General features: G+C 36.8%; 1 protein-coding gene and 1 long non-coding RNA gene across 3 annotated transcripts; one reads left to right on the forward strand and one right to left on the reverse strand.

Moving 5' to 3' along the window:
• Positions 1–74: 74 nt before the first annotated feature.
• On the reverse strand, positions 75–24,877 carry LOC131316902 (uncharacterized). Of its 2 annotated transcripts, XM_058346419.1 has the most exons (22): positions 21,582–24,877; positions 21,537–21,551; positions 16,401–17,072; positions 15,625–16,047; positions 15,305–15,499; positions 11,518–11,619; positions 11,232–11,399; positions 11,003–11,131; positions 10,820–10,915; positions 10,060–10,242; positions 9,810–9,985; positions 8,417–8,624; positions 5,300–5,440; positions 5,116–5,223; positions 4,827–5,039; positions 4,591–4,740; positions 4,027–4,122; positions 3,060–3,242; positions 2,820–2,992; positions 1,437–1,644; positions 1,209–1,301; positions 75–437 (listed from the first exon to the last, which is right to left on the reverse strand). In XM_058346419.1, the coding sequence occupies exons 1-22, from the start codon at positions 24,513–24,515 to the stop codon at positions 432–434; spliced, it is 6,672 nt and encodes a 2,223-aa protein (XP_058202402.1). In that variant the 5' UTR covers positions 24,516–24,877; the 3' UTR covers positions 75–431. The 2 variants fall into 2 exon arrangements, 1 of the variants encoding a protein (XP_058202402.1); XR_009197317.1 differs by lacking the exons at positions 75–437; positions 1,209–1,301; positions 1,437–1,644; ... (1 more) ...; positions 3,060–3,242; positions 4,027–4,122 and having other exon boundaries at positions 4,598–4,740; positions 4,827–4,936; positions 21,537–24,877.
• On the forward strand, positions 18,596–20,457 carry LOC131316910 (uncharacterized). Its single transcript, XR_009197320.1, has 3 exons — positions 18,596–18,753; positions 18,897–19,000; positions 20,173–20,457. It is a non-coding gene; the product is annotated as an uncharacterized LOC131316910 (long non-coding RNA).
• Positions 24,878–26,470: the final 1,593 nt, after the last annotated feature.

Genomic DNA, 26,470 nt, shown 5'->3' on the forward strand with positions numbered 1-26,470 from the left:
TTGATTAAGAACACAAAAACGAAAGGGTAATCAAACAATAGCCAAAGTCTTCTATACTGTATTACTGAGAATCATCACACGCAATGAAGCGATTTTATCATTTCTTCTTGGCACAAAATTCTAAGATTAGAACACCTTAAGAAGGATATTTTACAATCGAATGAATAAATATTGTTACAATGTTCTAAATAAGGCTCAATAGTTTTTCATGCTTACCAACACTAATAATGCACAATTTTCATAGCAGCTACAACGAAAATATTAGTACAAGAAAGAAATATAAGTCCAAACTGGAAATCCTAAAATGCAAAATAAACAAAAGACAACGAAATATTAAGCACCATCATTACTTGAACCATCGATTTTTTTTAACCTTCACTGTTGTGTCATCACCGATTCACCATCATTAGCTCCTTATTGTCTTTTCCTCCTTAAAACTGAAAATAACGCAAACAAAGATATTAAGCACCATCATTAATTTTCGTCGTCCTTTCTTTCTTCTTCAAGCTGAAACATTAATAAACGACCAAGTAAAGAAAATAGAATATTATTTACCAATTAACTATAGGGCAAATTTTCATAGTCGTTCCTCTAGTTTTACGGTTGTCTCAATTTCGTCCCTCTAGTTTCAAATGTCTCAATTTCGTCCTTATAGTTTGTTTTACGTTTCAAATTGGTAAGATCGTTAACACCGTTAATGAAACTAACGGAAAAATATGATTAAAAAAATTAAGTGCTCCAAATTTTCAATCCGGTTGAACCAGTGCGAAGATCTTATTTTTTTGATCATTTTATCCTAGATGGTCGAAATGAATTTTTGGCTCTAAGGCCTTTCAACGAGCGCCCTAAGAGAGCCCTGAAACTAAATAAAGAGTTTTCGGGTGCTCGTTGAAAGGCCTTAGAGCCAAAAATTCATTACGACCATCTAGGATAAAATGATCAACAAAATAAGATCTTCGCACCGGTTCAACCGGATTGAAAATTGGAGCACTTACTTTTTTTAATCATATTTTTCCGTTAGTTTCATTAACGGTGTTAACGATTTTACCAATTTAGAACGTAAAACAAACTACGGGGACGAAATTGAGACAATTGAAACTAGAGGGACGAAATTGAAACAGTCGTAAAACTAGAGGGACGATTACGAAAATTTACCCTTAACTATATGAATAAAATGTTTAGAAAACTATAATGCATGTAAAACTTACTTCCTCTTGATCCTTCTCGTCCTCATCCACGTCCACATCCTTGTCCATGCCCAAATCCACTTCCACTTTCTTGTCCACGTCCACTTCCTCCTCCTTTAAGACCAAAATCAAACGTAACGATGAACATAATCAAAAATAAAAAAACCAAAATCAAACGTAAAAGGGGTGTACCATACGCCCTTTTAAAGGAATGTTTATTTTGAAATACAAAAAATTTCGTCTCCAAACCTGATCAGGTTTGTGGTTGCTTGTGTTGGAAGAGGATGCTATCCTATCATTTAGCATCCCTTTATGATAAACCGTTGGAGATAATCCCCACTTGCCCTCTGATTCTGGGGGTTCTATAAGTATAATAGACCCATTTGTCAACCCAATGGCAAACTGGTTGGGCTTCCACGGATGTGTTGCAACAACGGTGGGGTACACAGCCTGGCTTCTGCAACATATTGCAAGGGAGGGTTCATTATGTGCTAGATCGATAACATTCAAAATTGCAATGCTTCCAAAAAGAACCAAGAATTAGTGGAGATAGTTTGGTCCGAGAGGTATGCAATTCGAGGAGCATGTCAAATTTATAAACAATGGAGAGAGAGAGAGAGAGCGCTTGCAGTGGCGGAGCCAAAATTTAAAGATGGGTGATGAAATTAACATAATTTAACCACTAATAAATAACCAAGTATACTATCTAACATACCTTTAAGTATTTAATTTTTTCTCCACAAAATCAGCGCTAGGCCTATATTTGTAATACTAGAGATATTCATATTTTACACACAATAAATCATAAAAACTATGGGTACCGCAAAAAAGGAAGTGATAAGAGTACAGATGGAGTGTGGGACTCACCTCGAGGTCTCACATAAATGATCTAAGTCGTTCATTTTGTCTGAAACATTTTTTTAAGGATAGTTTAAAAAATTTAGCTCAAATAGATATCGATAAATAGTTGATTTATTAGTTTATTTTGTGATCCTTGAATTCACAGGGATCAATAATTGAATGAATTGACAAGATCTTATCGATATCCAACTGAGTATTTTTTTTTGCAAGGACCCTTAAAAATATGTTTTAAGCACAATTAAGTGGTCGGATTATTTATACGGGACCCCCAAGATAGATTCCTACCAAAAGAAATCTTTTTCTTTGAAAGTGCGATGTCATGTGACACCCACCTCTGAGAGTGCTAGAGAGCAGCATGTCAACAATATGGACAGCATTGTGATCTTTAATCCATTTCTGTACGCCCTTTGATCTCGAGCAAGGGCAACCAGGATGTGATCATAGAAAAGTGAAGCTGGAAGAAATATGAATGTGGGCTTTGAAAGAGAGAATACATCATGTCCTCAATTTCGAAAGTGAACTTTCGGGTAGGCCGGGAGTGATTCGAGTGAATATCTCTTGTAAAAAATAAAAACAACAATGACTGAAAACTGGGGCAATTGGACTTTTAAGATATCTAACGTTGTTTTCTTCATTTTGGGGTGTCCATGGCCCCACCCAATTAAAATGAGGAAAACAAAAATGAAAAAAAAAAAATTCCCCTGGTTCCATAAATAAATTTCACAAACGTAAAAAAGTTCTAGAGAGGACCTTGATGATGCATGCACTTACCCACTTGACAACGTTGGGAAATACGCGGATGGCGAAATATAGCATGTAAGTGTCAAGCTATCAGCATCGAATACCCCAATATTTCCATCGCAAAAGGAAGTGTAAACAAGTTGACCGTCGCAGGAGTATGCCGCGAAGGAAATAGGTGCAGGAAGGACATCTTGTGGCACCCACTGCAAGCAAAATAAACATCATTAGATTTAAAATCTCAATATATAGCAAAGAATGTCTGATTTCTACCTGACGAATATGATCCATCTTGGAAGCATCATATATTGCTAATTGTGTTTCATGGGATACCAACAAATGGATTTGATCAGAGTGAAACTGCACTGTTGTGTTACCGTTACAAGCCTTGCCAGCTGGCAGTTGTATTGGAACTGATTTCAAGTGTTCCCATGTATCTATCCTCCAAATACAGAGCTGCAAACACGTTTTAACTATTAGTATATAAAAGTGGAAAAAGAAAAAAATGAAAAAAAGTGGATAGTAGAGAGTCGTTGGGCAACAGGGGAAAAAAGAAGTGAGAGACACACAGAGAGTTTGGGCGACACAAGAGACATATTAAAAGACTTCTGCTCAACGAAGAGACAAATCGTCTTGGTATGCATGCACAGTTGATCAAAAGATTAAAAGATTTCTGCTTCATAGGAAGGGTGGAAGTTGCTTAGCAAACAGTCTTATTTTTTAACCAGTTTGCAGAAGTACCTTTCAATTCACTCCCCCTACTTCAATAAACAAAGCTCGTCTCGAGCCAAAGAAGGCTGACAAATGCCCATTTAATTTGTTCTCACCACAACTGAGAGATGTATACCAAGTTGCTAAACAGGCTTCATAGTAGTTGGAAAGGCAAGGGAATCCCCTACAACTCAACACCAGACACGCAATTCTATACCTAATAGCTTGGAAAGAGAAAAATCCAAGATTTGAAAGGAGGATTCAAACTATGGGCGTATCCATGTGTCGAGTTAAGTTCAAATACTTTTTCTTTAAAGAGCAAACTCTTGATTAGACAAAGCAACATAAGGACATAAAATGCTGTTCTTCCAAGCAATGGTAGTTGAATGATGTGAACCAAAAATTCTATACCATAAAGTAGATGTTTATAGAGAATTTCTACCCCACACAAACCAAGAAAGAATCTTCACAAATCAGTAACAAAGCAAGTACCAAAAGGGAAATTAGGGAAACTAAAAGGTGCAAGTACCTTAGCATCAGCTCCTGATGAAACCAATATATTAAGATTGGTGGAAAAAGCTAAGCCAGTTATGCGCTTTTCATGACCTTTCAGTTCTGATCCTACCTATAGAAGGCAAGGTGTATCAATTGTTCGTTGACGTGAGAAGTAAGTGTATCTGATTGGACTCACATGATTCGGGGCGGTTCCGGGAACACGTAAAAAAATACCTCATAATTTTCGATCAAATTTTGATGATCCAAACCGTTCAATGTGTTTAAAACATGTTTTTCAGGGTACACGCGAGAAATTGGAAAAAAAATGACCAAAAAAGACTTGATCGGACCAATTTTTATAAAACATTTTCTGTCGGCAATTATGAAAAACTGCACTGATCAAGCCATTTCTTGTCTTCTTTTTTTTTTGCCGATTTCTCGAGATACCCTTAAAAACACGTTTTAAACACATTGTAATAATTCGGATTATTAAATTTTGATCGGAAACTATGAAATTGAGATTTGAGATATTTTTTGAGGTGTTGTTTTTATGGGTCCCCAGAACCGCTCCGCGCACATGATTATAGAAATAAATTACCCATTCTGCCCAATCCTCCCAATGATTGTGTATGCTGTATATGCGGATTGTGGAATCTTCCATTCCAATGGCTATGATGTCATTGTGTTGAGGATGAAATGCCAGGAATGTTGAAGATGGTGCCGGAGGTGACATAAACTTTTTCATTACCTACATTCCAAAAAAAAATCTCAGCTCTAATCCTTGATAACGGCGGTACTCATTAAAATGGGCCATATGGTCATTTGCAAACATACCCTGTTAGTCTCTATGTTGAATAATGAAACCTCTCGACCACAAGCTGAAATTATATAACGGTAATTCTTTGAGAGTGCCATGCAGGGCACTGCTTCCTCGAGGTTGACACCTGTCACATCATTTGTCATAGCAAGACCACTGGCTGGTTGCCATTGCTGTGGAACAACGCTGGCAGCGGCCTTTAAAACCAACCTCATGGAATTTAGAAGTCGCTTTTTAAAAAATAACCACAAATTAATACAAGAAATGAAATGGGTGCAAGTGAAGCAACTCCAAACTTGAGATTACCTTCCCACTTTGATTGTTTTTACTTGAATACCTCCTCCACAGCCGTAGAGCACCATTACACCCAAGTGCTAAAACTTCACAACCATTCCTATAGAGAAGACGAGCAACCTAGATACAGATGTGTTAGTCAACAGGTGAATTTTTGACACCACAAATGTGCAATACTATAATTACGGAGACGCACCTTGTGGGCTTCGTCTGTGCTGTCTGGCATAACAACAAGCTGGCATTGAGTTTCGGCCACTTTCCAGGGTTTGGATTTATCAGTAACATCATCTAGAGTTTTTGGCTTTTCCATGCTTCTAGCCATAGGACCATCTCCATTCTAGAGAAAGACAAGACAACATAGCATCAGTTTCCACCTGGGAACATGTTTGTACTAAAAAATGACCGCCAATGTTAAAGTGCCATACAGCCAATATTTGGTGAAAAATAGGTCGGTTTTGTTCCATAAAAATAGGCAGCAAAGTGGATACATGGAGCTTTTGAAATGGTCCAAGGAAATGGGACACAAGGTGGCCGTAACCAGTGCAAGAAATCAATTAATGGTGTAATGGGCAGATGTTAACCACCGAAAACATGCAAATGGAAGGACGTGCTGATGTGGGATGCGGTTTTATGCTCGTGCAAGGTTTCCTTTGCAACTGCCATTGGTCTCTATAAAAGCAAGAATCAGAGTCAAAGAAGAGGTCCCCGACCACACAACCAAATGTCTTTCCTTTATCAAGTTCAATTACCATAGGTCTAGCATCTTCACTTATCTTTCCTTTCATGCAATTAGTTGCAACTGTTGGTGGGTAAGAGAGAACACAAACAATCAAACACTAGCTACTCTTTCATTAATCAGACTCAAACAAAATTACATAACTCTGTCACTAAAACTCCTTCCATTGGTGGGGCCCGGGGGAGGAGCCAAAGGGGCTCCCTCTCACGTCTCTGCCTTCTCTATCTCACTCTTTTTCCCACACTTAAACACTGCTAATGGTACACATATATATAGGGAAATCAGTGGTGTGAACACTTCAATGTGAACGCCGACGGCTGAAGCAAAGTTTCATTTTGCTTCTTCTTCCTTCAAGCCAACCCACACATGGGCGGCTAATCAAGCATTTCCCCTTTCAACGGTGTTCTTTACGTTTGAGCACCATCGCTTGAGAAAATTGTAAAGTCCTCCGGTGGGGCAAAAAAAAACTGGTGGTGGATTTGACATACTGCACACAGTTAACCTATTCAAAAGTCAGTCTTCTACACTCAAACTAAACGTGATCCTAGCATGCCCGCGCATCTCGATCACATGGCCAGGGCGTTGTTTTGCTTTTTTATGGAAAACGTACAGAACCTTTTATATCTACGTGCAAAAATCCTTGAGAAACATATCTTAATTCTACTCCATGTTTTTTGATACTGGCTATAAGAAAGCATACATCGCAATATTTGGGACTGCTCCATGGAAACCATGAATTTGTTGCTGGGTTTTAATCAAAGTAAATGGATTCGTTTTTGTTAGAGATTTTCAAAATAATAAGTGGGTTTCGGTTTGGGAATTTTCTAAAAAGATTTTGAGAGAGTTTATGTCAAAGTTTGCAACATCTTTTGACATGCGTTGTGACTTTATGCGAATGGTTATAACACCCATAAACTAGGATGTGTTTATTTGGAAGAGATGTAGTTGTTGGAAAGGGATATGAAGCATGGGATTGCCTCCAAGAGGCATGACTCTTCCCAATTAATTGTTTACATAAAAGGGGCATGATCTTTGCTATTTAATTGTCTTTAAAAGACATGATTCTTCTTAACTAGTGTCTTCGAAAGACGTGACCATTCCTAATGTGTGTCTACTAAAGACATAACCTTTCATAAAAAGGATGTCTATACATTTATAAGTAGACCCTTTGAAAAGTCATTCATTATACATACCAAAAATTACATATTGGATTGCTCGATCTATAAACACTCTTTTCCTAGAATTTTAAACACACTGATATCTATTTTGCTGCAAAAATAGAATGGAATATCAGTTATTGGTACTTTTACAATTGCTTAAAGAGTTCTACACTCTCTTTTTTATTTCTCTTTCTCTCTCCTCCTACCTCCTATCACTATCAATGGACTCACCCACTTATATTTACTCTCTCTCTCTCTCTCTCTCTCTCTCTCTCTCTCTCTCCCTCCCAAAAATGTATTTTTGATTATGGACTATTGTGGGACTTCACATTCCTAAACTTAACAACCCCTTAAATGGATAACCAAAAAATGAGGTGGCAACTTTTGATTATCCAATTTTGATTATGTCATCAGAAAAACCCTTATGTATGATCAATTTTGATTTTGTTACGTTCGATTATGGTCTTCGTTACGTTTGAGTTCACAGTTATGTTTGAGTTTGGTATGTCCATAATCAAACGTAACAATGACCAAACTCAAACGTAACAAATGCCACTTTGAATAGTGACAGATTTTTTAAAACCAAAATCAAGCGTAACGATGAGACCATAGTCAAACGTAACAAAACCAAAATCAAACGTAAAAAGGGTGTACCATATGCCCTTTTTGAGGGGGTGTACCGTAGATTTCTCCCTTTCTAAAACTCCAAGTTTTTTTTTTTTCGTCTTCTAAAATAAATATGCACATCACACACGTCATACGTACATAAATCTGCAACCAATGTTGGGAATTGGGCCACATGGCTAAAAGGAGCTAGCGACACCACTAGTATATTTACGAAACAAAATTCTATGAGTAAAGCCCTATTGTATGAAACAATAGCAAGAATAGATGATGAAGAATAAAACCAAATCCGAAAAGAAAATTTTTAACCGAGATGTTTACGCCCCCTTAAAAAGCGGCATATAGTACGCTTTTACCTATGATTTTAGTTTTGTTACATTTGGTTGTGTTATTGTTACGTTCGATTATGATCTTCATTACGTTTCAGTTCACAGATACGTTTGAGTTTGATCTGGCCATATTCAAATGCAACAATGACCAAACTCAAACATATCGTAGGCCGAATAGTGACGATTTTTTAAGATCGAAAAAATCAAACGTAACGATGACCATAGTCAAACGTAACAAAACCAAAAGCAAATGTAAAAGGTATGTACCGTACACCCTTTTTAAGGGGGCGTACCATAGATTTCTCCTGTTCTAAAACTCCAAGTTCGACCCATAAAGCGGTGATAAAGGGACTCAAAGAGGATTTAAACTGAGTCTACAACCGTAAAAATAAAAAATAAAAAAATACACACAGGAGAGGAGAGAAAATGTTTATTTTGAAATACAAAAAATTTCGTCTCCGAACCTGATCAATTGTGTGGTTGCTTGTGTTGGAAGAGGACGTTGTCCTATCATTTAGCATCCCATTATCAACAGTACTTGGAGATAATTCCCACTTGCCGTCTGATTCTTGGGGTTCCATAAGTACAACAAACCCGTTTGTGAACCCAATGGCGAACTGGTTGGGCTTCTTCGGATGTGCTGCAATGACTCTAGGGTACAAAGCTTGGCCTCTGCAACATATTGCAAGGGAGAGGGTTCAGTACACGACAAATTGGTAACATTCAAAGTTTGCAATGCTTCCAAAAAGAACCAAGAATTAGTGGAGATAGTTTGGTCCGTGAGGTATGCAATTCAAGGAGCATGTCAATTTATAAACAATGTGTTGAGAGAGAGAGAGAGAGAGAGAGAGAGAGAGAGAGAGAGAGAGAGAGAGAGAGAGAGAGAGAGAGCCAATATTTAAAGATGGGTGGTGAAATTAACATAATTTAACCACAAATAAATTAACCCAATATACTATCTAACATACTTTTAGATATTTATTTATTTCTTCACAAAATCAGTGCTAGGCCTATATTCGTAATACTAGAGAAATTCATATTTTACTCACAAATATAGCGTGAATACTATAGGTACCACCAAAAAGGTATTGATAGTAGTGTACAGATGGAGTGTGGGACTCACCAAGGGACCTCACATAAATGATCAAAGTCATTAATTTTGTCTGAAATATTTTTTCAATGATACTTGTAAGAATGTAACTCAATTTGATATTGATAAGCGGTTGATTTATTAATTTAATTTTTGGTCCCTAAATTCATAGGAATCAATAATTGAATGAATTGATCAGTCCTTATTGATATCCGATTGAATAAATTTTTTGCTAAGGATCCTTAAAATATGCTTTAAGCACAATGAACTGCTCGGATTGTTTAGTTATGTGGGATCCCAAGATCGGTTCCTACCAAAAAAAATCTTGTTCCTCGGAAAGTGCGGTGTCACGTGACACCCACCTCTGAGAAAGAGACCAGCATTGTGATCTTTAATCCATTTCTCTACGCCCTTTGATCTGGGGCAAGGGCAACCAGGATGTGATAGAAAAGTGAAGATGGAAGAAATGTCTTTGAATTCGAATGTGGGCTTTGAAAGAGAGAATGCATCATTTCCTCAATTTTAAAAGTAAATTTTCGGGTAGGTTAACATCTCTTGAAAAAAATTAAAACAGCAATGACTGAAAACTGGGACAATTGGGCGTTTAAGATATCTAGCATTGTGTTCTTCATTTGGAGGTGTCCATGGCCCCACCCAACGAAAATGAGGAAAACAAAAATGAAAAACAAAATCCTCTGTTGGCTCCATAAATAAATTTCATGGCAAACATAAAAAAGTTCTGGAGAGGGCCTTGATGATGCACTTACCCACTTAAAATTGCTGGGTACAAGTATACGGATGGCACAATACAGCATGCAAGTGTCAAGCTATCTGCATCAAACACCCCAATGTTTCCATCGCAAAACAAAGTGTAAACAAGTTGACTGTAACAAGAGTATACTGCAAAGGAAATAGGTGCAAGAAGGACATCTTGCGGAACCCACTGCAAGCAAAATAAATATCATTAGGTTTAAAGTTTGTACCACGAAATCTAAAAGAATGAGGTGTGATTTCTACCTGACGAATACAATCCATCACGGAAGCATCATATATTGCTAATTGTGTTTCATGAGATACCAACATACGGATTTGATCAGAGTGGAACTCCACTCTTGTGTCGCTGTTACAAGCCTTGCCAGCTGACAATTGTATTGAAACTGATTTCAAGTGCTCCCATGTATCTGTGCTCCAAATACAGAGCTGCCAACGCATGTTAACTACTATTAGTGTATAAAAGAGGAAAAACTAAGAAAGAAAATAGTGGAAACTATGGGATAGTAGAGAGTCGTTGGGCAACCCTTAACCATTTGTTGATTTTTTTTTTGATTTTTGTGGGACCCATTACGGGTCCTACAAAAAAGATTTAAACCGCAAGTTATTCTTAAAATATTTGTTTATGTGTTCCTAAAAAAATTAGCTCAATCCAATATCGGTAAGGGCAGTTTCACCCGTAAAAAAATATTTTAAAAATAACTTACGCATCAAATCGTTTTTGTAGGACCTGGAATGAGTCCCACAAAAAATAAAATAAAAATTCAATAAAGCATTTTTTCCCTGCAGAGGCTTAAGGGTTGAGTTTGGAATTGGGGAATGGCGTGAAACCGGTGTCGTTTGGGCGCTGTTAGTAGCAGCCCCCCGGATTCCAAAAATTCTAGTATACCATAAAATACTTGTTTAAATAAATTTTTGTCCCACACAAACCAAGAAAGAATCTTCACAAATCAATAACATTAAAAGTACGAAAAGGAAAATTAGGGAAACTAAAAGGTGCAAGTACCTGAGCATCAGCTGCTGATGAAACCAATATGTTAAGACTGGTGGAAAAAGCTAAGCCAGTTATGTGCTTTTCGTGACCTTTCAATTCTGATTTTACCTACAGAAGGCAAGATGTATCAATTGTTGATTGACATGAGCAATAAACGTATCTGATTGGACTCACATGATTATAGAAATTAATTACCTCATCCTTCCAATGATTGTATATGCGGATTGTGAAATCTTCCATTCCAATGGCTATGATGTTATTGCCTTGAGGATAAAATGCCAGGAATGTTGAAGCTGGGGGAGGTGGCATAAACGTTCTCTCTACCTACATTCCAAAAAAAAATCTCAGCTTAATTTAATCATTCATAACGGCGGAACTCATTAAAAAAATCTCAGCTTTAATCCTTCATAACGGCAGTACATACACTGCGTTCCAGTGTGTTATAAAATGAAACCTTTCCACCACAAGCTGAAATTATATAACTGTAATTCTTTGAGAGTGCCATGCAGGGCACTGCTTCCTCGAGGTTGACACCTGTCACATCATTTGTCATAGCAAGACGACAACTGGCTGGAAGAACTCTGGTAGTGACCTTCAAAAACAACCTCACGGAATTTAGAAGTCTCTACTTAAAAAATAACCACAAATACAAGAAATGAAATAGGTAAGGATGTAATTAAGTACTGAAACAACTCCAGACTTGAGATTACCTTCGTCCCACGTGGCCAATCCCACATCGTCATAGTACCATTACTCCCAAGTGCTAAAACACCATTACCGTGGTAACTTGTATAATAGAGTAGTCCAGCAACCTAGATGCAGATGTGTTAGTCAATCATCATTCATTAGGTAAATCTTGAAACCAAAAGTGTGAAGTGGAATTACCGAGACGCACCTTGTGCACCCCGTTAAGGGGCTGTTGAAGAATTTTTGCTCAGCGGTGATAAAAATGCATAAATATGTTTATTTTGGTCAGAATGTTATTGAGCTATATATTCTACTTTCTTACCAATTTAAGTGAATTTTCATTTACTCTGGCCTTCTACAAATGATCCAGTGTGGACAATGTTAGCAAAATATCAAATTATATGCAAAAAGATATACAATTTTAATTTAGAGCACTTTTTGAATCCAGAACCCTCGAAAAATAGTAGAGCCACCCCGGCTCCGTCTGTGCTGTCTGGCATGGCAACTAGAGTTTACGATGGTGATGAAGGGAAAGTCATTAGTAAGATTCTCATTTGGAGGAAATTGATGAAGTGCAGTACAGAGCCATGTTGGCCGAGGGGGGAAGGATCCTAGATTAATGAGGTAGAGGTGTTGGGTTTAGGAGGAAGTGGTGGCCGGGGTTGGGGTGTTTTCTCTGGGCCTCTTGCCAACCTTGTCTTTTGGGTTTTGGGCGGCATATGATTAGAGGGGAGAATGAGTGCCTTTTGTTGGGATGCTTACTCCTTATTGTGATGCCATTTAATGTCTCGAGTCCTATTAATCATTTAATCTCTATAAAATTTTTTAGGAGACTAATAAAATCTCTCTTTTCGTTGGTAAAAAAAAGGATCAAAACACAACGAACGAACATAGACATTCCACATACCATCATCTGTAAATTTTTTATGAGAATAATAAAATCTGTTTTTTTGTTGTTAAAAACAACAATCGAAACACAACAAACGAACATAGAAATTCCACACTATCATCATCTATGCTCTTTCCTGTACGTTTTGCCTTACTTTTAGTTACCGGCCTCTGGGTATGTATATACGGGTAGGATATTGATAGAGGTTTTTTCCCTTGCGATATTGGTAGAGGGTTTTTCCCCTTAATTACTGGGCGTTATGACTCATCGCCATGTTTCATACAATCCTGGCCGGGGTATGTATGTAGAGTTATAGCAGTACTCACCTAGGAAACTCTGGATAGGAGGAGCACATAGCCACCAGCAAAGTGTATCTAACCAATATCACCACGGTTTTCGGCTCCACTCCCCACACTGGTGATGCCAATATTAATGGCACCTAATTCAAACATATGGTGATCTTCCTGACTTAACCTTGACAATTGGGATTGTCTCTGGAACTTTTCCCAATTTACTATAACTGGACATTTTACCAATTACCCATTTTAGGCATAAAAGTTATTTATTTATTTGTATCGGCAACGTTTTGTTTAAGAAAGAAAGGCAGCAAATTGCTCATACCGATACTCTCCTCTTCTTGTCAATTGTTTCATAGGATTGGTAATTTAGCAATGAGAATTTCAGGGCATCAATAAAACACCTCTTGAACTAGCATCGGAATTGATTTCGAAATAGACAAATATTGAGTCGAAATGGCTTCACATAGACGTTTTCTGTCTCTGGATGTTTTTACATACCGAATGCAAATTCGAGTTTGTTTTCATGAGTTCAACTTTATATTCTCCTAAATCAAAAACAAAAGACTGCAAACACATTTTCTGACAAATTTGAGTCAATTTTTTTAGATGCGAGTTATATTTACCTTACCTTTGCTGTTCAAAAATATATTTAGCTTACCTTTAAAACTCTGTTTGATTTACTAGCTTCCAGCTTACATGCTTAAAGGGTAATGTATGGCCATGATGACGAGTAACAAAGAAATTAGTAAGCATATCTTTTTGACAATGCCTTCAAATATTTGAGTCTCATGTCACCTTAAAAAAAAACACTCGCGGGAGAGTGGTCTTGTCAGTCTCCATCTCATATCACTTGAATTTTGTTAACCATTCCAAGTTCGTACACAATCCCAACCATCGCCCAATTAAGCACTCTCTCAATCTAGCCTATAACTTTGAGATCTCAAGGTCCGATCGTGACTTTTCAAACTGGCTCAACTTATCCGGATTTCGCCCCGGATCTCAATCAGCACCCTTGTGCTCTCTCATCCTGGCTTCTCAGCTGGTTCTTTAATCAATTAAGGATATCAAAATCTCCTTGATATTAATCTAGTTTGTTATGTGCTCAACCTCTTATTAGAACACTAAATAATCTCATCTTGTCTCGTCTGTATCTCACCAGTGCTCATGCGCTCTTTTATTCTGGCTTTTATGATCCTCCATCCCGAATCCTTACTACCTCGATCCACCGACTCAACTATTCTGTTAGATTTCTTGGAGGGTTCTAACCTAAAACCAATTGACAATAGGTGGAGTAGCCTCTAGATTTTATTAACCAAGTTTGGGTGGCTTAGATGGGCGATATGGGACAAGTCTAACATATTCTACTATCGCAGCTCTATCTGATCCTTTTTGCAAACTCACGTTCGTCTCTCAATATATGTGTGATCGATATGCAAAACATTATCCCCCCCGTTGAAGGATATTGTTAGTAAATGTGATCAATATCCTTACCAGTCATCACCATCCCCAATGATTTTTTCTATATTGTATACACTCAAACAAACCAAGGCTTCCCCCCACCATCACTATCCCACCTATGAAGACGTTGTTAGTACATATAACGTATTCACTAAAATAGTTTTTTAATTTATTTGGCACTGTTCAAAAGATCTCATCAAAGTCTATCAAATAAGTTCTCTATTTATTTTAGAAACAAACGTATTTTCCAACATTGAAACTTTGATGTCCAAACAATGGAGGCGATATCAAAACTTGCATTAGCTCTTGGGGTAAAGGTCAATAGGGCCATCTGTGACCGTTCAAAAAAAAAAAATTTGGGCCATACGTGATCTATGGCGCCTGCCTAGTCACATTTTGGATGTCTGCAGGTTTTTTTTTTTACTAGTTTTGAATTGTGTAAAATGAAAAATGAATAGCTAATGGGTCTTTATAGATTCTAATTATAGATGTTTTTGTTGTTGGGATCTTTCTTGCTTCTTATGGGGGTATGCCCCTTTGATATTGTGTCCTTTGGTTCAATAAAATCTTCATTTACTCCCAAAAAAAACCAATTTTCACAAAAATTTATTTCGCGAACACATACTTTGAAGCTTGAAAAAATTGCACATAGTTTCGTAGGGACCAACCTATTGGGATGGAGGAAGTTTTTGTTTTCTAGGGAAGACATACTTTTTGACAGCATGGAGTTTGTATGATTCTTTTCCTTTTTTACCATTAAAGTTAGCTAAAAATTGCAGCTTATGAAAGAAGAAGAGAAAAAAAATGCAAGAAGAGGATATGTTGCCGAACTTTGTAGAGAAAAATGGGGTCCAGTCCAGTACTGCTCCTCTTTCCATGATATATATCTTTCGAAATCAAATCAACAGATACCTAATCAACGCGACGTTTGACACAGATATATAACGTTGCCAATGAGTTCTATAAAAGGTTCTAATTATCCCTTTTTGAATAGAGAGGATCTATGTAAAAAAGAATGAATTGAAGCTTGCATGGTTCTTTTTCTCTTTTTGCAGTTATATTTACCTAAAATTGCAGTATATGGGAGAAGACAAAATGCAAGAAAATGATATGCTGCCTGTCATAGTGTGTAGAAAGAATTGGTCAAAGTATGGGCAAACGTACCTCTTCCAAACCTTGTGTGGTATTATTGAGATCATCAATCCACACTATGCAAATCTTGTTTCTCAAACTTGCAGGATCTGTCACTTGCAGATTTTTCAGTTTGGAAAATGAGCTGGTTGGAAGTTCACTGCCCCATAGGTCACTCACATTCTGCAACCCACTTAGTCCCAAATACTTCAAGCAAGGAAAGGCAACCTGCAAAGCATTATGATTTTGTTAACAATCACTTTAGTCTAAAAAAAAACTCATAATAGTAAAAAGGTTAGGAGACTGAGTAGCTCAAAAGTGTCATTAGCACTATCTGACTTCTTCCACTTTACCTTTTCATTGAAGAGAGGTTGAGGTTGCATTGGGTTATAGAGGTGGTCATTTGATTTTGCCGGAGTAGTTGTATTCACATTCACATTCAGAAAGAAACTCACAAAGTTTGGTAGATTACTAAGTTCCAATTTTCTTAACAGAGGAAACAAAGTTTTCTCTACTTTTCTTCCTTGTCCATCTTCTATTTCTTCTTCCCAGTAAACTACTCCTTCCATCTTTGAGCAATCTTTAATGACTAGTTCTGAGAGATTCGCAAGACCTCCGACGATGGAAGGGTGGAACATACTTCTCAAATTCGTGAAACCTCTCACATTGAGTGTTTTCAGTTGGGAGAATGAGCTGGTCGGAAGTTCACTGCACCATAGGTCACTTAGTGTCTCCAACCCACTTAGTTCCAAATACTCCAAGCTAGGAATTGCAACCTGCAAAGCATTATGATTTTGTTAAGATCACTTAGTTTCAAAATAGAGAATCTTGTTCACGGAGTTGCTACAAATAAGTGTTTACAGCACTCAACTTTTAGACGGTTAGGATATTAATAAAACTTTTCCGGGGAAGAGTGAAACTTTTCCCCGAAAAAGTTTCATTAAAATCCGGATCGTCCAGAACACTTTTGGATGATAGTGATTGGTTGGTGCTGTAAACAAACTATTTACAGCACCTCCGTAAATAAGACACTCTCTTCAAAATAACTCATAATAGTAAAAAGTTAGGAGACTTTAATTAGTTGCTAAAAAGTGTCCTTATATAGCATTGACCGACTTCTTCCATTTACCTTTTCATTGAAGAGAGGCTGAGGTTGCAGTGGGTTATGGTAGAAGTTAGTTGATTTTGCCAGAGCAGTAGTATTCCCATTCACATTCACATTCGGGAAGAAACTCAAAAGGTTTGGAAGATCAAGAAGTTCCAAACGTTCCAACTGAGGGAACTCAACTTTATCCACTGAACTTTCACCCAACCCATTCTCCTCTGCCACAATTCTTGACAGCATCTTGCAGCTCGATAGCTTCACCTCACAAAGTTGCGGGATGCTCTTCGTCGTGGTAGGTGCGAACACATATCTCAAGCTATTACAGTTGTGAATCTCTAGAGTCTGAATGTACTTGACGCCCACGGGATCTCTCTTTGAAATGCAATTCAATTTGGGTAGCTCGCGTAATTTGACAAATTTCAGTGGAGATAAAATCTCTGGGTTTGGTTCATTAGATTCCAACCCTTCCAATTCAAAGACTACCTCCAGTGATTTGCAACTTTCTACAGTGAGTTCCTGAAGCTCTCGCAGCATCGGAAGGAATTGTGATGGAATAACACAGAGCAGTTTGTTGGAGAACTTCACAGTAAATTCTTCCAGTTTTGAGAATGACCCCACTGGAAGTGGACCCTGTCCTAGTCTTTCCAGATTCTCAAGTTTGTCGACACGGAGGACCTCCAGGTTAGGTAGTGAGACCTGCAAACAACTCATTTGGTCAGTGCATGCAATTATTATGTTTTTCTTGGGGAGTGATTTTGTCGCTCCGTTTTCTTCCAACGGTATTTTTTTGTGTCTCTAATAGATAATTTGTTTTATAAGTGAATGGGATTCCGGTTAGAGAAAATTAAATGAAGTGGCAATATCAATTCCCTTTTATTTTTTGTATCTTTAGAAGCCGAAGACCATCACAGCCGTTGAATTATATAAGTTTATCCAAAACAAGAAAGCATCTGGAAGTATCAGATTATTATAGTGCCTTTTCTTTTTTCGCTAATTCATAAATTGTGGCCCCGAAATTCAACACACCTGTTTGAGAATCTATCTAATGAATAGTCATGCTACTTGCACATACATTTTTATGGGCCCACCTCGGGTTCCACTAATATGATCTGAACTGCTCATTATTTTTAAAATAATTTTTTAAGAGTTTCTGTAAAAAATCAACTCGATAGGATTTCGGTAGGGGCTTTTTCAGAAATCATAGAGTGAAGTAGTCTGATTCGCCCTGTGATTTCTGAAAATGAAAAAGCCCTTACCGATATCCTATCGAGTTGATTTTTTATAGAAACTCTTAAAACATTATTTTAAAAATAATGAACGGTTCGGATCATATTGGTGAGACCGGAGGCGGGCCCCATAAAAGTGTATGTACAAGATATGTGTCCTTAGATTTATTGAATAAACTATACAATGGTTGCGACCTTAAAAAATCATGGCTAAAACCCGAAAGTTTAACATCCCATATGCGCAAATGGAGTAGGAAAAAAAAAAATTAAGGTCTTGCTTAATTGTTAAGGTGTTTTTTTCCTTAATTGTTATGGTACTAAGAGGGAACCGATTCTATATATCTGGTCTCCATCTGCTACTGTTTCGTATGCGCAATTTTTTAAGTAATTATTAGTGCAAAATCTATTGACATGCCTCCTTTTTTTGTATAGCAAAAAGGGATAATCATATATCTACTTCACATATATGCGTGTGAATGCTGTAAGACAAAGGAACAATTATATTATGTATATCTTCAACAAGCCTCCTCATGTGTAGTCAGACTTTTTTCCATATGCAGGCCAAACACGTGTAAATATTTTTAACATTAGCTAGACTATGAGATTCAAATACATGCAGGATCTATTGCCTATTCTGATACCATATTAGATTGTTAACAGTTAACCCATCTAAAAGTTTAAGTTGTTAGAGATAGTGACAACTTTATTATTTATACTCAACACCGCAAAGCCTTCACTGATGTGAGTGCCAAAATTAAGGAAATTAAGGTTCTACCACGTGCTACAAGCACTTAAGAGTAATATTGTCCAACCTAATTCGAATTCTCTTTTGCACTATTGTCAACCCTAAAAAAAGTCTAAAAAATTGGTGGGAGGTCCACTATAGCATGTTTGTAACCCACTAAATCCACTTCTAAATTTCAGAACTCCTCTAGTCCACTAATATAGTTATATAACCTAATAACTCCAATTTATTTAAAAATATATATTTTTCAAGACCAAAAAACGCTCTTATATAACATATAGAGAGAGAAACCCTAGATCACAAAAAAGATCTGAGCCTCCCCTCTCTCTCTCCTCCCCTCCCTTGGTGAACCGTCCACCTCCAAATTCACTCATCGAGAGGCTCCTCAAGACCTGGTCATATCAAGGTATTTTATCGGCTACCAAACAGAAAGAATGAGAAACAGATGAAAGCTTCCTTTCTTCCTCTTCCTATTGTATTTTCTCGGCTACGTACCAAACAGAAAACTAATTGGGCGTTCTTTGTTTTTTTTTCTTCCTTGATTGGCAGTAACTACAGTGGATTCTGGCACCAAGGCTTTAATATTTCTGAGTTTGGATGGAGATGATCTGAGGAACTCAAATCAACCTTCTGTTTCCCCAAACGTCCAGCAAGTACGGTATTTTTCTACCTTTTGTTTATGAAGAGTCTCGGAACACAACTTCTGGACACAATTGTGTATGAGCCCTCGTGCATTGAACTGCTCTAGATGCAGTTATAGTCTATTTCTTGCACTAATCTTGAACGAATTTGGATTTTCGACTTGTTATGTGTGTGGAATTTGTAGTTTTAGTCAATTATATAACGTTATTTTACTTTTTCATAAACGTGCTTTAAAGTTGATTTGTCTATCGTATTAAAAAGGTTAATCCGATTTTTTATTTGTTTTACTAGAGAGAAATCTGGAGTAGTAAAAGTAAAAAATATAATATTATAAAAATGTTGATCCAGTCTTTTGTTTGTCCCGTGTCCAGTTATCATCAGATTTGGAGGTTTTTGAATAAATACATAAGGTTATATGTGTGTAGATCTGAATTTTTTGAATAAATATATAAGGTTATATTTGTACTTTTCATCAATCACTTATTGATTTGGTCCGCGCAGCGGCCTTTCCGACTTGCTTCTGATATATTTAGAGTTTTTTGAATAAATATATAAAGTTATATGTGTGTTTTTTCTAGGGCTAGACATATAAGGTTGGAACAGGTTATGTTTTTTGAAAAAATATATAAAGTTATATGTGTGTTTTTCGTGTCACAAATTATATATTTTTGTGTGTTTTTGTTGTTATTTAATGTCACTTTTTTAAAACATTCTCAGTTAGAGAGATATATAATAATATATAACGTTATATTGTTATATATAACATTCTAAATTAGAAATATTCTATGTTATTTAATAAAAAGAACATATGGTTATATGAGAATATTTGTGATCATATATACATATATATGATTATGACATTATATATATATATATATGAGTTTGTATTGACATAAAAAAAATTATTTCAATTTGCATAAAGAGCATATAACGTTGTATATGAGATTTTATCATGGCCTCTCAAAAGCACATATGAATATCTCCATATATTATCAGAAGCAAGTCAAAGAGGCCGCTGCGCAGACCAATTCAATAAGTGATAGACAACGGAGGATATAACGTTTTATGTGAACTTCTGTCATGTGTAATATGTGTTTTTTCTAAGGTTAGACATATAATATTATATCTCATTTTTGAGATATATTAATGTTGTTTATGTTGTTTTGAATATGTATATATGTAGATATAGAGGTTATGGGAATGCTATTCGGGGGCAGAAAATCAAAATTTTGAAGGATCCGATGAAGGTTTTAATGAAGAAACGGTGAAAAAATAAAGCTCAACCTTCTGTGGCCTCATCAACATTCAACTTGGGATTCAAGGCGCGACTAGAAACAAGAATAATGGTGGTATGATATGTAAACATATAATGTTATTTTTTGAGATAAATAATATTGTTGGAAAGATATGAAGTTGTTTTGAGAACATATAATTTTATGTCATGTTTTTTGAGACTTAGAACTACAGAAGCTCAAATATAATGTTATATATTACTCCCTCCGTCCCTTTTTTTGTGTCCAGTATTCCATTTTGGGTTGTCCCTTAATAAGTATCCATTTTGTAAAGTTAGGAGGGTAAAAGTTGGTGCATTGTCTATTTTGTCCCTATAAGTAGATTTCATTTTGAAAAGTTAGTGAATAAAAGTGTAATGATGATGGGTAAGTAGGGAAAGTGGAGGAAAAAGTTGATGTGAAAGGTGTAATGATGATGTCTTTTTAATAAGTTGGAGTTACGAAACACGACACTTAAAAAGGGACGTAGGGAGTATGTTTTTTTGTGAGATTTAGAACTACAGAAGCTCACATATAATGTTATATATTCTGTTCTATTTTTTTGTGAGATTCAGAGCTGCAGAAGCTCAAATCTAATGTTATATGTTCTATTTTTTTGTTTGTGATATTTAGATATTCAAAAACTCACATATAATATTATGTATTTTGTATGGACCAGCATATAACGTTAAAGAATAAAAACAAGAAAAACCAAAAAGAAATGTTGCATGTTAGAAAATTTTTGTCACACATATAATGTTATACGTTAGGAAATTTTTATCACTTATATAACGTTAAAAAATTAATACAAGAAAAATAGGAAAAAACAAAAAGAGAAATTTGTCACATATATAACGTTAAATGTTAAGTGTAGCGGGTTCAATAAAAAAATCGATAAAAATGCAAAATTACGTTTTTTGTTACACATGACGTTATATGTGTTATGATGGCAGCGGCGACAGTGGCGGCGGCGGCGGCGGCTTGATTGCAACTAAAACGAAAAAAATGAAAAAAAATACATTTTTGTGTTAGCCAAACAAGGCCCTTGTTTCTTAGGTGAGGTATTTTTGTCATTAAAATTATTAGTGGACTTAGTGGATTATAAAATTTAGAAGTGGACTAGATGGGTTGAAACTGCTATAGTGGAGTTATGCAAAATTCTCAAAGTCTCTATTGCCTCTATATTCATATTGCAACAGAAAGAAATGAAATAACGAAATAAATAAAATATACTGGTAATTAAAAGAAGGGAAAGAGAGAAAAAATAGGCACATACCTTTTCGGGGAAAAGAGATAGGAAGCCGAAATCGTCATTTCGCTTTGAATTGGAAGACAGATTACCGTTGTTGTGAAAGAGGAGGTTGACCTGTGGTATATCTTCGAGATATAGTTCTTTCAATTGAGGGAAATCAATCTGGTCGTTCCCTCTGCAGAAACCCACAAGACTCGGTAGCTTCACAAGCTTCAAGACTTCCAACTTCGGGAACTCGATTCGGTTGGTTGCAGCATGCACATCTTCTTGTTGATCCTTCCAAAAAACTTCTTCCATCATACCACAGGAGCTTATGATGAGACGTTTGAGTTGAGGAAGACATCCTCCAATTGGTAGCTGGAAGAGATTTCTCAATCTTTTACAATTATGGATTCGAATAAAAGTTAGTTCCCCAAAGGAACGCGCTGGGACTGGGCCGCCGCATATCTCTCTTAAATTCATCAGCCCAAAGAGATCTAATACCTTCAGGATGGGGAAAATAGCAGGAGCATGAGCAATAGGTAGATGGACCAGATTCATTGTATCGGCGAGACATTCTGGTGTATCACATCTTCCGATTCCCAGTAACTTCAATTGTTGGAGTCCATCAACCCCATCCCGGCGTAGTAACGCTTGCACCAAATCATTGCATCCTTTCCCTTCAAGAACTAGGCAATCACTACTCCTTAACAACAAATCAATTCCTCCGCGATTTAAAGGGATCGGAATCGACGATATGACCATAAACACCCTTTCGCATTTACGTAATAAGTTATACATCTCAACTCCGAGCTCCTCATCCCTGATGCCATCATCCATCTCCTTGTCATCATCCTGGACTATAATAACCTTGTATATTTTAAGTTTGCTAAATATTCGCACTTTTGGAATAAGTACATCGCTTCTTATAACGATCTCTAAGGTATTTAAATTGGACAAGAACTCTAACTCTTGTAGGTTTGCGTTTCTTCCTTCTTCTTCCTTGCCTTCTCCTTCCCAATCCTTAAATTCGCCATGGAAGCCGACGTATAGTTCTTCTAAATCAACCAGGCGTGATATGACATTTGGCGGTATTCTCTTTAGTAGTTCATTGCCTGTCAAATCTAACAACTTTAAGTCAACCAATTTCCCTATTTCTTCTGGTAGCTCTTCCATCCGTGAATTGCAAAAGCTTAGAGTTTTCAGACTAAAGAGTCCTCCAAATTCAGATACATTATCCAACTTGCCATCGAAATCTGAAAGAGACAACGTGTGAAGGTTCCTCAAGGAGGTTGGAAGTGACAGGATGCCCTCAAAATTATTGAGTACCAAAACCTTGAGTTCCCCCATCCCCTCAAAAAAATTACACGGTAGTTCCTTAAGTTTCTTGCAATCCAACAGCAAAAACTCAAGATTTGGGCATGTCAATCCTCTCGGAAGCTCTGTAATTTTACTCGATATCAACGAGATGCAAGTATAATGCTCATACGTGTCCTTCTTTGGCCACTCAGATACTTCACCATGGATTACTAGAGCAAATTTATTTTTAGATGCAATAGATATGCCCATATCGCGCACTACGTCATGAACTTTTACGCACTCTTTTTCTACTTCTTCACTGTCTAGCAGTAAATAACGGCTCTTAAGATCATCAACAATAAGAAAAACTCGACGTCTTACTTTTTCCATTTCATTTATTGCATCAAAAAGTGATAAACCCAATCCATATCTAGCCAAATCTTCAATACTGATATCTTCATCCTCTTGAAATAAGCAACAAAGCAAAAATAGACGCTTAGCTTGCTCATCTTCTAAATATTCGTAACTTAGCGCTAGACGTGAAGACAGATCCTTATCCGCAGGAGTGCTTCCTGCACAAGTTAGCCGATCAAGCATCTCTTTCCATATCTCCTTAATGTAATTTCTCTCACTTTTTTTCGAAAGTGCGCTACCAATAAGTACAAGAGCAAGCGGTAAACATCCACATTCATCCACAATTTGTTTGGCTATCGGCTGCAAATCCGGAGCATCAGCTGAATCACCGGCTTTCTCCCTGAATAGTTGCCATGCTTCGTCTTTTGACAAGATTTCAAGGGGGATCTCCTTTTTAGATCGTAGATCATGCCATAGATCTCGATTCCGTGACGTGTAAAGCACTTTGAAATTCTTATCAGCACCTTCCAAAGGGATTCCCATGGCCTTTAGGTCAAATTCTGCCCAAATGTCATCCAGTATAACAAGGACTTTCTTGTTATCCTGTAAAAGTCTCTTACGAAGGAGATCAGCTCTCGCTATTGGGCTCTCCATGTCACGAATATTTTTCAAACCAAGCGTGTCTGCAATGCAAGCCTGGACATTGGTTAGGTTTGGCTCTTGGCTAACGACGGCTATTGGAAATTCATCAAAGAGATTATCATCTTTTGCTCTTGTTGCAACTTCATTCACCATAGTTGTCTTGCCCACACCTCCCATCCCGCAAACCCCAATCAGGTTGATCTCATCATGCTTCAGAGCCTTAATGATTTCTTCCATAATAAGCCTTCGAGACTCAAACCCCATAAAATCTCTATTGGTGATGGTCTCCAAGCATGCAGGAGGTGGGCTGTGAGATGGCAGAGTCTGAGTATACCTTACGCCATCAGCCTTGAGATCAACGACAACCTTGGTCTTCTTCAAGGCTTTCCTGCTCAGCGAGTAACGCAGTTTGAGATTGGGGCACCACCCATTTAAACACCCTTCCTTGACTTTGTCCTTGTCTTGGATAATTCCCTCAACCTCAGTCGTGACCTCATTCGCACTAGTCAGCCAAGCCACAACAGTACGTCCAACAACTCTGACCTTTCTACGGTTTTCATCCACCCCCATTTGAACATCTTGTCTTGTTGTTTCCAACTCTTTCAATTGAGTTTCAAGCTCCGTGATGTTGGTATTGAAGCAGCACATGTAAGTAAATTGGCGTTTGATTGGATCGACCAAGCAATCTACGATTTTTTCCAAACAGGTAAGAGCAAGTGCTTCAGCCATCTCTCACTTCTTTTGATCTAGTTTTCTTTTTCCGCCTTTTCTCCTTTGGTACTTCAAATAAAATAAAAAAATGGAAAACCAAAAGGCAGCAAGAACGAAATGAAAGCGAATGTATCGGAATTGAACAAGAGGAGGTAAATTAAAGAAGAAAGCAAGCTTAATAGCCAAAAGACAGAAAAACGAAAGCATATAGCAGAAATGATTTCAAGCCTAGCTACAATTCGACGCAGGAACACACAAGAGAGAGAGAGAGAGAGCAGATCACCACAGTTACTGCAATCAATTATCTTGAACGCAACAAAGATCAGCAGCCGAGAGAGAGAGAGAGAGAGAGAGAGAGACAGAGTGAGTGAGATTTGAATAGTCATGCGGTGGGGACTATCCGTCAGTCTTTTAACAGAAGAATCGAAGAGCAATGCCAAACGTAATAAAAAGTAGTTTTTATAAATAGTAAGGAAAAAAATTTATTGCATATTTATTTACTAGTACTAAAATAAAAAAAGAGTTAAAACCAATTTTTAAAAGTAAAAACTAAAAAAAAGAAAGTTTAACGCATTCTGTTAGCTTCATCCATTATAATTGACGGAATTGGACGGCGGGGGTGACATAGCAGAATTCACGAAGATAATAGTTTACTAACATTCCAAACGAGATAGGTACTAGTAGCCACGAGCAGTTCTTGAATTCACAAAAATAAAAATAAACTCAGAGATTTTATTAATGAAAAGTTGAATGTTCAACTCATGATGTAGGTTACAGCCCCTTTTATGAGGCTCTAACTCTAGAAATTCTACTGAAAAAAAAATCATAAATCATGCCAAAACAAGGAGAATTAAAAAAAAGATAATTTCTAATTAATTAAAATAAAATCATAATTCTTGCAGACCAAGAATCCTAATAAAGTTGAAAATCAAAATCAAACAAAATACGGAAAGTTATTAATTCTAACCCAATCGATAATATTCCTAGTAAAAATCTTATTTTAAATTAATAAAAATAAAATTTAGAAACCCCACTTTTGTCCTACCTCAGGGGGTCTAATTGTTAAGGTAAGTTCACGTATCTTTTTGTCATTAGTTAAAGTCTAATTTTTTTTCAAAATTCTTGAAAGTTCAGGGACTTTTTTGAAATTCTCCGTTCCTATTGTTACAAACTAGTTATTTCCATTTTCGTAATTAGTAACGAGTAACTCCTCAATAGTCCTTACCACTCAATAGTCTTTGGGCGCCGCTATTCGCAGCCCTGTATTTACTCCCGTAGCCCACTAAATTTCGGTAAATGATTGTTGAAAATCATAAATAACATTTCGGTAAATTGCTGTTAAAAACAAGATTATATTTCGGTAACTACGTGTCGAAAATATGTTCAACTTTCGGTAAACAACTGCCGAACATGCATTTTCGGTAAACATCTGTTGAAAAAAATATTATATTTCAGTAATTGGACGCTGAAAATATATCTCAATTTCGGTAACTAACTGTCGAGTATAATTGAAAATTTTTAACGGGCTATGGGAGTAAATAGAGGGCTGCGAATAGCAGCGCCCTAGTCTTTTTGTAAAGGGGTAATTTGGTTGATTTTTGCTTACCACGCTTTCTTCGACGGGCATATCTTGGTCCTTACATATCTTTGAGTGCATTCTTGATTTCTTGATTGTAGCATCTCCGTTTTTTTCAAGCGTCTTTCTTCCCATCAATTGAAATGTGAAATTTTATTACCGAAGTGCTCCATTACGAGTGTGCTTTTTACTTTGTTTTCGGGGTGTTTGTGGTCATTTACCGCGAATTGAATGCCTTTGGATTCCATTGAAATCTTTAGCTCAAACTTTCCATCTTTCATCAAAAGGCTTCAAAAGTTGTATTGGGATAATAGAGAGAATTGGGTCTTGACTCCCGACATTACTTACAGAAGATAGACAGCCATTTGCTTTGTTCATGTGGATCACAGGATAGCTA

The sequence above is a fragment of the Rhododendron vialii genome, chromosome 2a, assembly GCF_030253575.1.
Source record: "Rhododendron vialii isolate Sample 1 chromosome 2a, ASM3025357v1".
Lineage (NCBI taxonomy): Eukaryota > Viridiplantae > Streptophyta > Magnoliopsida > Ericales > Ericaceae > Rhododendron > Rhododendron vialii.

Excerpts from the sequence above, each read along its gene's own strand:
- LOC131316902 (XM_058346419.1), bottom strand. The coding sequence starts at position 24,515 with ATGGCTGAAGCACTTGCTCTTACCTGTTTGGAAAAAATCGTAGATTGC. Across the intron at positions 11,620-15,304 it reads CCACACAAGGTTTGGAAGAG|GTTGCTGGACTACTCTATTA; the intron begins GTACGTTTGCCC and ends ATCTGCATCTAG. Across the intron at positions 10,243-10,819 it reads CATCAGCAGCTGATGCTCAG|CTCTGTATTTGGAGCACAGA; the intron begins GTACTTGCACCT and ends ATGCGTTGGCAG.